This window comes from Ptychodera flava, chromosome 8, assembly GCF_041260155.1.
Source record: "Ptychodera flava strain L36383 chromosome 8, AS_Pfla_20210202, whole genome shotgun sequence".
Lineage (NCBI taxonomy): Eukaryota > Metazoa > Hemichordata > Enteropneusta > Ptychoderidae > Ptychodera > Ptychodera flava.
Genome location: NC_091935.1, coordinates 8,749,887 through 8,762,465, shown reverse-complemented (window position 1 = coordinate 8,762,465; position 12,579 = coordinate 8,749,887). Strand labels below are relative to the sequence as shown.

At 38.2% G+C, this 12,579-nt stretch overlaps 1 protein-coding gene across 1 annotated transcript in view; it reads right to left on the bottom strand.

Moving 5' to 3' along the window:
- Window positions 1-12,579, bottom strand: part of LOC139139494 (neurogenic locus notch homolog protein 1-like) — a 63,508-nt gene extending 50,929 nt beyond the window's left edge. The window contains exon 1 of the mRNA XM_070708408.1: window positions 12,392-12,579. Coding sequence (XP_070564509.1) covers window positions 12,392-12,461 — 70 coding nt within the window. The 5' untranslated portion in view covers window positions 12,462-12,579. The remainder of the gene's footprint in view (window positions 1-12,391) is intronic.

Below are 12,579 nucleotides of genomic sequence, written 5' to 3'. Positions count from 1 at the left end.
CAGAGATACATGATAATGACCTTGACAGACGACCTCAGTGCACCTTCCCTTTTGTGACCTAGAAAAGCGTCCGTGACAGTCGGTGCAGTGCACGACAACAACAAATATTCCTAGACATAAGGAGACAATTCCCAAGGGCATGGAAATAGTCAATAAAGAAAATCAAATCATGTGTGTCATTGAAATATCATCTTTGTACGTAAGAAAGTGCTCTACATTTTCTGTCTTTTGTGACAGTTTTAACTTTCACGGAGCATTGCCAGAGTCCTAACAAATTCATTGTCCAACCTGAATTTGAAGGAGAGTATTTGACGACAGTCACTACTTCGAACTGTGACACTAAATGCTTTAATATCCTGGCGTAATGAGCCAAACGGTTACGAGTTTTGAAGGTCTTTGCGTATCATTATTTTCCTCTGTGTCAGACTTTAAGTCAGTACTAGGTCAATTCGTGTTCAAAACAATCGACAACCAAATTTACTGAAATAGTTGTTGTTAAAGTTTCATTAAATCTCTATAAACCCTAGCTTTTGATGTGCTTCTAAACTTTTTTGTCATATTAGTAAAAGGTACGTTTTTGTTGTTCACCTAAGAATACGTGAAAATGCCATGTATCCGACATGTCAATAGAGCACTTTGAGAGTGATTATGCAACAGTTGACAATCGAATTTTTGTCCGAAGTATGAAGTTAAGTTCGTGTGTCACCATGCAAGAACACTGTACATTATGTACAATACATTGCGTCAGCCAGGCTGATAATTTGGACAGAAGAATAAGAGAGTATATTATTTTTTACCAACTCAAATAATGATGGCGTTGTCCCTCTAATTGATCCATATAAAATGTGAGTCGCGACATCGAATTTGGGCGTTGCGTTAGGCATTCTCGATCACAGAAAGCATTGGACAGAACAAAACAAAACAAAACAATTACAAAACAAACAGGAATAGCACTGGCACCAACACGGTGGAAGCACCTATTTCCGTCACAACAGATGAGATCACGATATGAACATTGACACTTTGGGGACGATTTGACAAACGCGGAACATCTGATAGTTGAGGTCAACGTGCGCCAAATCAACCTTGGAAAATGTCATCGACTTTGCAAAACTACTGGAAAACCTGATAGTGATATAAAATTTAAATTTTTATAACTCTTTTTACAATTTTGCTGGTCAAGCTGACAACTGAGGGTCACAAACTGAGGAATAATGTTGTCAGTGACCTTAGGACATGAATTTGTTTATTACGAGATATGCATATAACGAATTTATTAATTTAAAATACTTAAATATTCGGAACTGTTCAACAATTCTCTTACCAAATGTTGGAATTCGAAATGGCAATCATGCCCGTGTTAACTCTATGGGGAAATTAAATCTTCGATTTTGCACAATTCAACTACGTCAGTAATTTTTCCAAGGGGGGGGGGGGTGCTGCTAAAAACCGAGCCCCGACAAGCAGCAGATTAGGAAAAAAATCGGAAAAAATTGAGGGTCCGAATATTTTTTCCCCGAAGCGTATTTTACCAAAATGTTCAACAACCTCGACATCAGAACTCGAAATAAAACGCTCTTTTGGAGTCGAAATCAATACGATGAAACCACATCCGTTGTTTTCATGTGTACTTTGGAAATGTTAGTCAGTTTATCAAAAAATAGGTATTACCGATCTATTTTGAGTTATATGAGGGACAGCTTGACGTTTAATGCGTACACATGAGTCACAAAGAACTCTAAGGACACGCTGAAAAAAATGCATTATTTTAAAAATATATGACTGATCGTAAAATTAATTGAAGGGCTTTTTAAACCTCAAATTGCCAGAATTGTGTGGTCGTTTAAGTCTTTTTATTTGCCATCAGAATTTATTGCGATTCTTCGTCATAGAATGCATTAATGTTCACTTCCAGTTTATCTGTATACATTTGCTGATGAAAACAATAGCGTAAATATTTTAAGTAAATTACAGACCGTCCTGAACAAGCTGCCACTGGCCAGCGAACGGGTTCGTCCTAAGCATGATTTGATAATTACAGCGGCTGAATCTATCGGGGAATGGCATAGGCGGAAAGGAGAATAGTTGCCAACCCAAGAAATTCACCCTCGACGTTTAAAACATACGCATGGCAAACTAAATTCATTACGATTTGACATCCGACGACCCTGTAAACGAAAGTTTGGAGGCGCGAAAATCCGGCGCGTAAATAGGCCTAATGATTTGAACTTTCGCGAAAAAGCGATAATATTTGTAAAGTTGACTGTGTAAAGTTTAAGGTAGTATGCGCCTCGAAAGTGAAAGACAAACTTTTGATCGAACTTTCCTCGCGGCATCTTTCAAGCATTCTGTTAAAATCGCGAATAAAAATCGGGGATAATCGCATTAATTTTGGTAACAGAGTTACTAATTACCAAAGATTTACCGATATTTGAGATTCAAAATGGCCGCGGTCCATGTGCAAACCATACGGAGAAAAATAAAACTTTCAATTTTCGAAAAACTAAGACGGTGAACATTTTTCTTACACCAAGAGCTTTTAAAACGGCCCCCACAAGTGGTAGATCAGAAAAGAATTGTAAAGTTTGAGAGTCCGATATCTGTCCCTGAGGTGTATTCTACCTTAAACTGCTATCAGGTTTTTTAACAACAAGCATTTCAAAATAAAATCTGAGCAGTGATCTGGTGTCATGCACCCCAAACGCCTTAATATATAGGCAGTGCCGCTAATTTGTACACGAACAATCGATATTCGCCGAAACCCACCTCTCCCCTGAACGCGCAAATAGTTTCATTTGTCACCAGTACCTTTCAATTATCTATGGCCCCTAACATAAAACTCTGTGATCGAGCACATAGAAACATTTTTTAAACTCACCAAGGTTTTCCACTTCAAAGCAATCCGACCAGGAAACTACGAGTCCATTTATCGTATGGGCGTTAACCATGAATAAAACTCTCTATTTCGACAGTCATTTGGAAATATCATACCACATATTTAATAGATGACATTTGTTTCTCGTTTTACACGATTCTGAAGGATTTTTTTCTCAGAAAAAGAGGCCCGTGAGCACCTTGGTTAAGTAAAAATAACGTACAGCGAACGGATTAAAATTTAGCTTTCAACAGTGTTTAAGTTCCGTAGCCTTGTACATGACACCGACATAAAGTGTCGAACATGTATAAAGTCCACGCCCATTCTACTTTAATCAATCACTGCAAAAGGCGTATATTATTGTGACTTTCGAAGTGACAGGTGGCAAAATGGTTTTCAACTAATCTGCTAACAGTATATCATAACTTGCTGAATAAATCACCACGTCCATTTTGGTCCCGGTAGAATTGCTCGAGCAATGAAACACATAATTGCACTAAATTTGTAATCGTTGAATCTTGTTGACAGACCCGAATATATCAACAGGTGTGGTATCTGGTGTATCGAACACTCCACATGCGATTTTGCAGATTGTAAAGAGTATATATGATGTTTATCGTGTTTATGCCTAAGAAAACTGTCGAACTATATGCAGGTTTGCAGAAAAGTATCTTCCAACTTTTCTGGGTATCATCATTTAAAGTATATAGCGTCCATGACTGTTGAGTTGTTGATTCATACGTGACTGACAGTTAAGTTAATTCTGCCTTCTAGTTTTGATAAGTTCCATCACAGTCCCTGTGGTTCCATGTGTATTGAATCTGTACATGGCCGTTTTATCCATGAATAGTGAAGCCGATAAAACCGTGCCAGTGGTAATTATAGCGATTATTTTAAACTTGCCTATGGGACATGACCTCGTCACCGTTCAAGTTGTCATATCAAATGTCAATGGCCCTCACCTAATCATACTCTGGTACTCTGGCTGGCCAATATAAATATCTTGACGCTGGTTGAAGAGCACTTTCTCGCGTCTTTGATCAATATTCACGAGATTAAGGCTGTTACATGCATATTTCATGTGAATGGTGTTGAATATGTAACGAAAAGTGTGGAATCGTTGTGAAGTGGATTTGAAAATAAATTGGCGAATGTGTCACTGAGAAATTAAAAACAGTCTTTGTCTTGATACTGTTAAGGTTCCAAGACAAGAAATTGACCTTTTTAAGCTAACAATTCTCTAGTGGTTAATAAGCTCAGAACCCACGTAAATTATATATTTTCGTAAAGCCTAGATATAGGGGAACATTTTGGTTACAATAGTGTCACCATTATTTACATGACTATAATGTGACAGGTAATTTGCATAACCTTTCAAAAATCGGTTTTCCCCATGTTTTGTTTCAATGCTTTGAGATATGTGGCCGAAATTTGTGTGAGTGCAAGCTGTCTTAAGGATCTTCCAAAGTGTGTCTCAGAATTTTTTAAACCTTCTTAAACAAATTTTACGCCAGAAAAACTTCCAGAGTGGTGAATTTAATCCTAGTTGATTTCTTCAAAATTGTGCTCAAATTAAAACTAAGCAAGATATAAAAAATCTGATACAGTTTTTGGGAGAGCGTTGTAACAGCTTGCATTCCAGAAAGTTTGAGTTAGATATTTTGAAGTATTGAGACAAAACATAGGGAAAACCGATTTTTGAAAGGTTATCCAAATTACCTGTCACGTGATAGTTATGTAAACAATGGCAACACTGTGGTTACCAAAATCTTCCCCTATATCTAGGCTTTCCGAAAATATATAATTTACGGGGGTTCTTAGCTTATTATTCACCAGAGAATTGTTAGATCAAAAAGGTCAATTTCTTGTCTTGGAACCTTAAGTCATCAGTCCCTATAGTAATTGACTGCTCGTGAAGTTTAATTGAATGAAGCAATAACAGGCATTTTAAACTTTTCAAGGAACACCAGGGTGAAGTTTTATTGATATGTTAGGATTCATTGAAAAAGACAAATCTGAGCAGCAGTAGTATTTTCATGGATATGTATAATTTATAAGACCACGGGTCATAGTTCAGAAATGGCAATCAATGTCCATCCCGGTTAAGTTCCGTTGCTCTCTATGGTACTTGCAAATCCGTTAAAATGTTTTATCGCGACAGATGAAGATAGCCTGTACCTTTGCTCATTTGCATCTAATACATTTCGTCCGAATCAATATATGATAAAATAAAACAACAATGCACCGCGAAATCTACGCAGGCGTAACACAAACAAATTTCGAAATTATATCCGGCAGTGAACTTGAAAGTAAGTGAACTGTTAAACCATTCATTTGGATCCTTTGATTTGGGGTTGATTGGCGTTTGAGATCATAAGCGTGTCATGGTGTTCTTTTGTCAAGATTATTACAAGCGATCATGATAAGCGTGGAAAATAATTAAAATATTTTAGTTCGGTCTATCTAAAGAAGTCAAGGTCATTGTTTTGCAGCAGAATGGTTTCAATAAAACGAGCTGTCAGCCTCTAATATATTCCTTGATGATGATGATGATGATGATCTCTACAACGTTGTTTCGTGAGTCGCGAGACTCACTCATCAGGAGACTAGACTGGAGTGAAACTACACATCTCGCACTACTTTTGTATTGGGCACTTTGTATCGGACAAGTCGAACCGCATACTTCGTATATATATATATATATATATATATATATATATATATATATATATATATATATATATATATATATATATATATATATTGTTTCTTAAAAATTTGGCCGTGATTGGAGTAAATATGTCCAACAGACATTTCAAAAGTGTATGAACCTGCATGGTTTGATTAGATATACTGGTGAATTTGAGCTGACGTAACAAGACATTTTCAATCTATTAATATGTATTGTCCCCGTAATTGAGTGACACTAGGGTCGTTTTTCTGTATATGCTGTGAAATACCTTGCCCCATATGTATCCGAATGATTTCGTTTAACATATTACTAAGTTATTTCTATGGGCGTATTATATGACTTCTTTATAAATTGACAAGTGAAATGATTGAGTTAATCAAAGTGGTAAAATAGCGATATATTAACACATGCTCTCTTATTTTGCGGCATGGACGTGAAAAAAGACCCGTATAATACACATGAAAATAGGGGGAAAAAAAGATAATATGCATAGGCAGCTTAATATGTATTTGCTCGAGTAAGTAATCAGGATCGAATTCGATATTGGCCATCTTGTCACATTTTACATTTCAAAACGTAAACAAACAGCGACATGATCAGCGGGAAATAGTGATTATCATATAACACAATGTCCGGAATAACTCAATTAACACTATAACACAATCGTGTAATCGGTGACCTCTCTGCAAATGGCAGTGCCGTAGAGCTGTGCGGATTATAGGCCATGGTGGGTGTTGAATTATTTCAAGGGTGTCTAGTCTTGACACTGTAGGTCTGTAGCTGTATACAATGCACACACAAACGTACAAAATGACAAAAATACATGACGGGGGAATTCTGAGGGTCAGAAACTCTTTCAAAACGTAAACACAGCAAACCCTTAATAACATAACGTAATAGTTATTTCTCATGCTTGATAGCATACCAACTTTTGGTCAGGAAATGCTGACAAACTACTCTTTTAGTAATGGAAGTCAGTATACTTTACATACCTAAACATCAAATTAATATTATACCATGTTTTGATAAAATTGCATCAATTTTTAATCTATAGTGTTTTTAACTCTTTTCTAATTTGTATCATCTCATGAAAGCTTCTGTACATTCCCAAAAAAGATGATTAGACCCCCTTATTCCCTCCACATTTTGAACAACAGTATTCAACCATTTGAGTGACCCCCTCCGATTCATACACCCGGCAGTGTTTCCGCTGCCGTTCGCCAATTAGGCAATTGGCGAATGGAATGTCCATTTGGCGAATTTTTTGAAGACCAGTTCGCCAGCCTGGCGAATCCAAATTCCTAATGCGGAAGTGTTGAGTCATTGCCACAGTTTTCCCTCTTGGCATAAGGGGTTTAAAAATGGGTGGTATTGCGCACGCTCTGTTGACTTTTAAACAATAGTCTAGGGGGTTTAAGCTGAACGTCGCTGAAACGTTTTTAATGACCCGCCATGATTGATTTGAATAGCACACATGGTGCATTGACGGGTCGCTTACATAATGACCTCTTACGGACAGAAAAGCAGCCGACACTGATCAAAGTTCAATAGGGCCAGCAGAATGCAACCCGATAGCCAGAGACCCTGAATCACTACCGGTAAACTCTCAGTCACTGGCGAGCTCCACTGTCTGTACAAGTGAAAGCGGCAAGAAACGCTAGAAAACGTGACCAAGGGTAGCCCTGCGTACGATGCTGTGTGTTCCGCTACAGCTAATAGCCCCGCTCACCACAGCCCTGCAAAGACCCATACGTAGGGTCGGTGACTTCAAATCCATTTTTGGACTTGACGTAAAAAGCTAAATTACTGCCGAAATTCAGCGTTCTTGGGCCCAAGTCGTATCCCTGCCTACCTCAGCTACTCGATCGCTTCCAAAAATGCCAGTCTTTTATTCACTTCTCGTAAATAACCGTCGATGTCGGCAACTCTCTCGCTAGCCCTGCGTACGTACGCAGTGTACGCAGTGCATTCCCTGTGTGCGTTCCTAACACACAGCGTACACTGCGTACGTACGCAGGGCTAGCGAGAGAGTTGCCGACATCGACGGTTATTTACGAAAAAAGAATAAAAGACTGGCATTTTTGGAAGCGATCGAGTAGCTGAGGTAGGCAGGGATACGACTTGGGCCCAAGAACGCTGAATTTCGGCAGTAATTTAGCTTTTTACGTCAAGTCCAAAAATGGATTTGAAGTCACCGACCCTACGTATGGGTCTTTGCAGGGCTGTGGTGAGCGGGGCTATTAGCTGTAGCGGAACACACAGCATCGTACGCAGGGCTAGACCAAGGGCAGTGTTGAGAAGAAACGTAAATTACAGGAGGAATGGTTTGTCGAATTCCCTTGGTTGATTTTTGAGAATTTAGAGAAAGACAAACAAATGTTTTTCTGTAAAGTGTGCCAATCAGCAGGGCAGAACAATATTTTGACATCTGGTCGGTCATATGAAGTTTTTTAAAAAAGACAACTTCACCAAACATGAACGCACTGCAGGGCACAGACTGGCAAGTAAACTGTAAAGCCCCCAAAGCAAAAACTGTCGACAGATTAATGAGGATTGCAATTGTAGGCCCTGATATAGAGCAATTTGACTTTCAAAACAGAGCTTTCACTGTTTGGTCAAATATGAAAGACAGAAGAATATTTTGTTCTGGTGTACTTTGTAAACTAAATGAACATGAATCATCAAGTATACCTTTCAGAGAAGGACTTGTGGAAAAGCTGAATGCTTTTAGAGAGATCATGGATTGTGAAAGTGAATCACTGGCTCTAGATCTGTCCAAGAAAGTATCTTGATCTGTCAGTGTGGGGACAGTGTTCAACAATGTGTTGATACAGTATCTCGACGAACGAGAAATAAAAAGTTGTTCACATGACTGTGTTAAAAATATGTGTGTGTACATTTGTATGTTGTTTTCTTTGAAATATACCACTGTGTTCTCCCCAGAGCATTAAAAAGCATTAAAAATCATTACCATAACAATTGCATGTATTGTTATGCAAATTAGCCAATATATATGATTTTTTTCCCTGGGGAAAACTCTGTGGGCACGCTCATACTGAAACATTTTGGTTGCTAAATGGTGGCTAATCAGTTTTGATGCTAATTAGCCAGTATGGCTAACAGAAAAAATTAGCCAGAGGAAACACTGACACCCCCCCCAAACCGTAAATAATGACGGTTCCCTTACATGCTCGGCAGTTGCTTCCTTTCGGAAAACCAAATGATTAAAAACAGATGTGCAGAATTTCGTAAGCTCACGTAACATCTGATGTAAGACCCTGCATGTTTGCAGGGTAAGGGAAGGGTATTGTAATTGGGTTAAATATAGCTCTATCAAAATGAACACATTTTATTGGTAATAAAAATGGTACGGCCACAAACTACAGACCGATTGCCTGACGCAGACATGACACAGAGCCCAATAAAGTTTCTAGAGTTTGCTGCTGTACAACTTCTTGAAGGGGAGATGCGCCAAGGCGATTTTCTTGTCTACAAACAATGTGTTTCTTGCACGATCAAAGCTGCATCACGTTAACGTAAGTGCGACATTTAAATTTCACCATGAACGCGCCCCGGGGACAGATATTTGAACCCTCAAGCTTTTCCAATTCTTTTCTGATCTACCACTTGTGACGGTTCATTTTAAAGCTCTCAGTGTAAGAAAAATTTTTACCGTCTTAGTTTTTCGAAATTCGAAAAGTCTATTTTCTCCATAGAGTTAACACAGGAATGGCGGCCATTTTCAAATGCAAATATTGGTAAATCTTGGGTAATTTGTTGCTTTAGTACCAAAATTTGTCATTTTGAAAGAGAATGGTTGAAATATTCCTTGAGGAAAGTTTGACCAAAAGCTTACGTCTTTCACTATCGAGGCGCACATTACCTTAGCATAACATGTTTTAACTTTTATCAATCGCCAGCGTATCTTGGATACAGCGTTGTCGTATGGATCTAATATGATCTTTGAACGCAGTTTCGACGAGCCAATCCAATTCAATGTTTTGCCATATGAATAAGGGTGGAGACGATTTTAACTTCTTAACCTAATTTTTATGCATAATACTAACCATAACACTGTGTATGTGCCAGTTGTCTCTGTTTGATTAATCACTCGGCCACGTTTCAGTAAGACAAATTTCACTTATGCAAATTTTCTTAATGAGTTTTAGTATGTAAATCCTGATAACTTTTTTCCTATGGAGACGAAGAATATTCATGGTTTTAGGTCACTGCACTTATTAATATTTGTTGGCGTGTGTTTATGTAACGTATAGTAAAGTCGTGAACTATACCGTCACGGTTGCTCGAGTGGATTGTTTCACTCGAGACAGATAGGGACATTTCACATGTGTAATATGTACAAACATGTCGTTTTAATGCAAATGATCGATTTTTGGCTCTGTAATTATCAGGCATCGCAAATATAATTACTGAGAAGGGCCAATGTAACATTTTGCAAATTCGATGACGTAATCAGCGCCACAGGTCGACGATACTTTTACCAATTCATTTCGCCAGTGCCATCGTCACAGCTGGGCTCCTGAACACATATAGATACGGGCTTTCTCGCACGGGTAGCCAACAGTAACAAATTACGTGTTCTCAACCGCGAGGTACCGATTATTACATAGAAGACAGAAAGTACGGTATATGATTATGTTGGTGACGTAACTAGTTATAAAGACCGATGCCGCCGCGGCTGGCAGTTTTGCTACAGCGTATCTCGCTTTATGCAAAAGTTTTGAAATACACTAATGTAGGTACTTTGCAAGTAATAAAATGTTTCCATCTTAAAAGTTCAATGACCTACGGACTTCCGTGTCGTCTGATATAATTACTGAAAATTGGCATAACAAAAACAGTAACTCTTATTCATCTTAAACTGACAATAACTATAACTCTTTCATTACACTTGGTTTAGGTTTCACAAACAGGTATATTTGCTTCATGTTGAAGGTACAAACTTTGGGCGGCATTGTGGACAATTTGGCTATTCGCAGAAATGAGTTCATTCAGATTTGTTCAACTGCCACGAAATGAATTCTAACCCAGACTCTAAACTGAGCTGTCAACAATAACATTGGAAATTACGCACATAAAAGCTGTGTTGACAAGCTGAAAAACAATATGAAAAAGGCACTTGGATTTACTGTGTTTCACAAACAGAGAAATAAAAATTTAAACAGAAACAGTTATTGTTGATGGAGCTTTGTCAAGGTCACGACGTCAAGAGAGAGGGCAGAAAAGAATATAGATATAGAAACACGGACAGACACAGACAGAGAGACAACAGACAGACAGAGACTTTGATGAAATGTTGACTGTTTTCTGGTATATGATATGCTGTTAGTGTCCTTGACAGAACTTCAACCACACAGTGATGCAGTGAAAATATTGAGTACCATAGGTAGGAAACAACATCAAATAATTTGGTAACATAGAGGAAATCATCAGCCATCAACGCTGTCCTTCCGTACTCTTGGCAAAAATTAAATAAAATATTTTGACTTTTGTTTTTTTAACTACAGTCATATATATCCCGGTCCACCAGACTAACTGACAATAAGATGTTCGAAATTTAAAATGAAAAATAACTTATTTTGATCATCGGTTTTTGGTAATGACTTGTCTCTGTACGTCAAACATAATACCCCTTCACCTTCTCGAAATGATCGTATATTCTACTACCTCGTAAAAATTAAATTTTTCAATTTCCTGAGAACAAGGATCGTTTGGACGCCCGAGGGGGATAGTTTGAAGCGCATTGAAGACCGTTATCTCACTATATTTACAATTCCCAGAGATTCGTGTTAAAACACAGATTGCTTTGAACCTGAACGGAATCTAAATTATGTAACTTCAAGTTCTCTGACAGCCCGTCCTTGAAAATTCATTTTGTAAGTAACCGCGCCCGGCACAGAGTTCATTATCATATTTGTTGGAACGTGTATGACGTAAATGTACATAACACATGTTTTGCATATATATTTGCATTTTCCAGGATGCGATACCTAATGTTGTTACAGTACTATAATCCGTTTCACTGCTGCCCATGAAAACTATGAGTAAGGTGAGGTTTCTGAAAAAAAACCCGACGATACACATCGAGTTTTGTTCCTTTCTGCTGGTTTTGTTTCGATCGGAGTGGTTTTTAGACCTCTAGCAACATGTAAAAAGAAGAAACGAAAAAGGAGAAAGAATGTCTTCTTGATGGAAAAAAGTACACGTGTACGCCAAATGTTACCAAATTCAGCAATTTGTGAAAAAACTGCACGCTGTCGATGGTTGACAACAAGGCAAATCACGTGACCTGTATATCCCATATTAATTACTTAAGTTAATTTTGTTTGAACAAATGTCATTTTTTCCGATCTTAAATTCCTTGAGAATGAACATGTGAAAGGAAGATGATTGATTAAAGTGTTAAGTGTTGGTAGAAATATTTGAGCTTATGAATGTCAAGTCAAAACTTGGTAAAACTGATGACAAAAATTTGATTGCCTTATGAGGTGATGCGTCAAATATGACCCCGTGGAAGGCATCGGATTATCATCTCAGTTATAATTATTCAATTTTTAATGGCAAAATTCTGTATGTTTAAGGTTCAAGCGTTGAGAATGAAAGTGCCATGACAAATACAAATCCGTCGTCGCAACGGGGACCCCTGGTGTTTAGTTGGCGTTTGTCAAAGTGCTGTGGTTGGTGACCGCGTCCGACGGTGACGAGAGGACGATAACCGTACATGTACAGGGTTTAATCAACGGGGTTTCGAAACGACCGAACGAACTCGGTCAAAAACAAAACAAGTAGTAAATACCACTTACCGCATTCTACCGGGCAGAACGTCCAACAAAGGAGCAACAGAAACGAGGCAAGACGTTTTACTTTCCTCATCTTCACGGTTTCCGTGAAAACGGAGATGCAAATAGATGGAGCGTATAGTTTATTCCGTACAACAGTATCGTTGTGAAATACTAAAAATTACTGGCATATATAACGGCAGTCCACACGA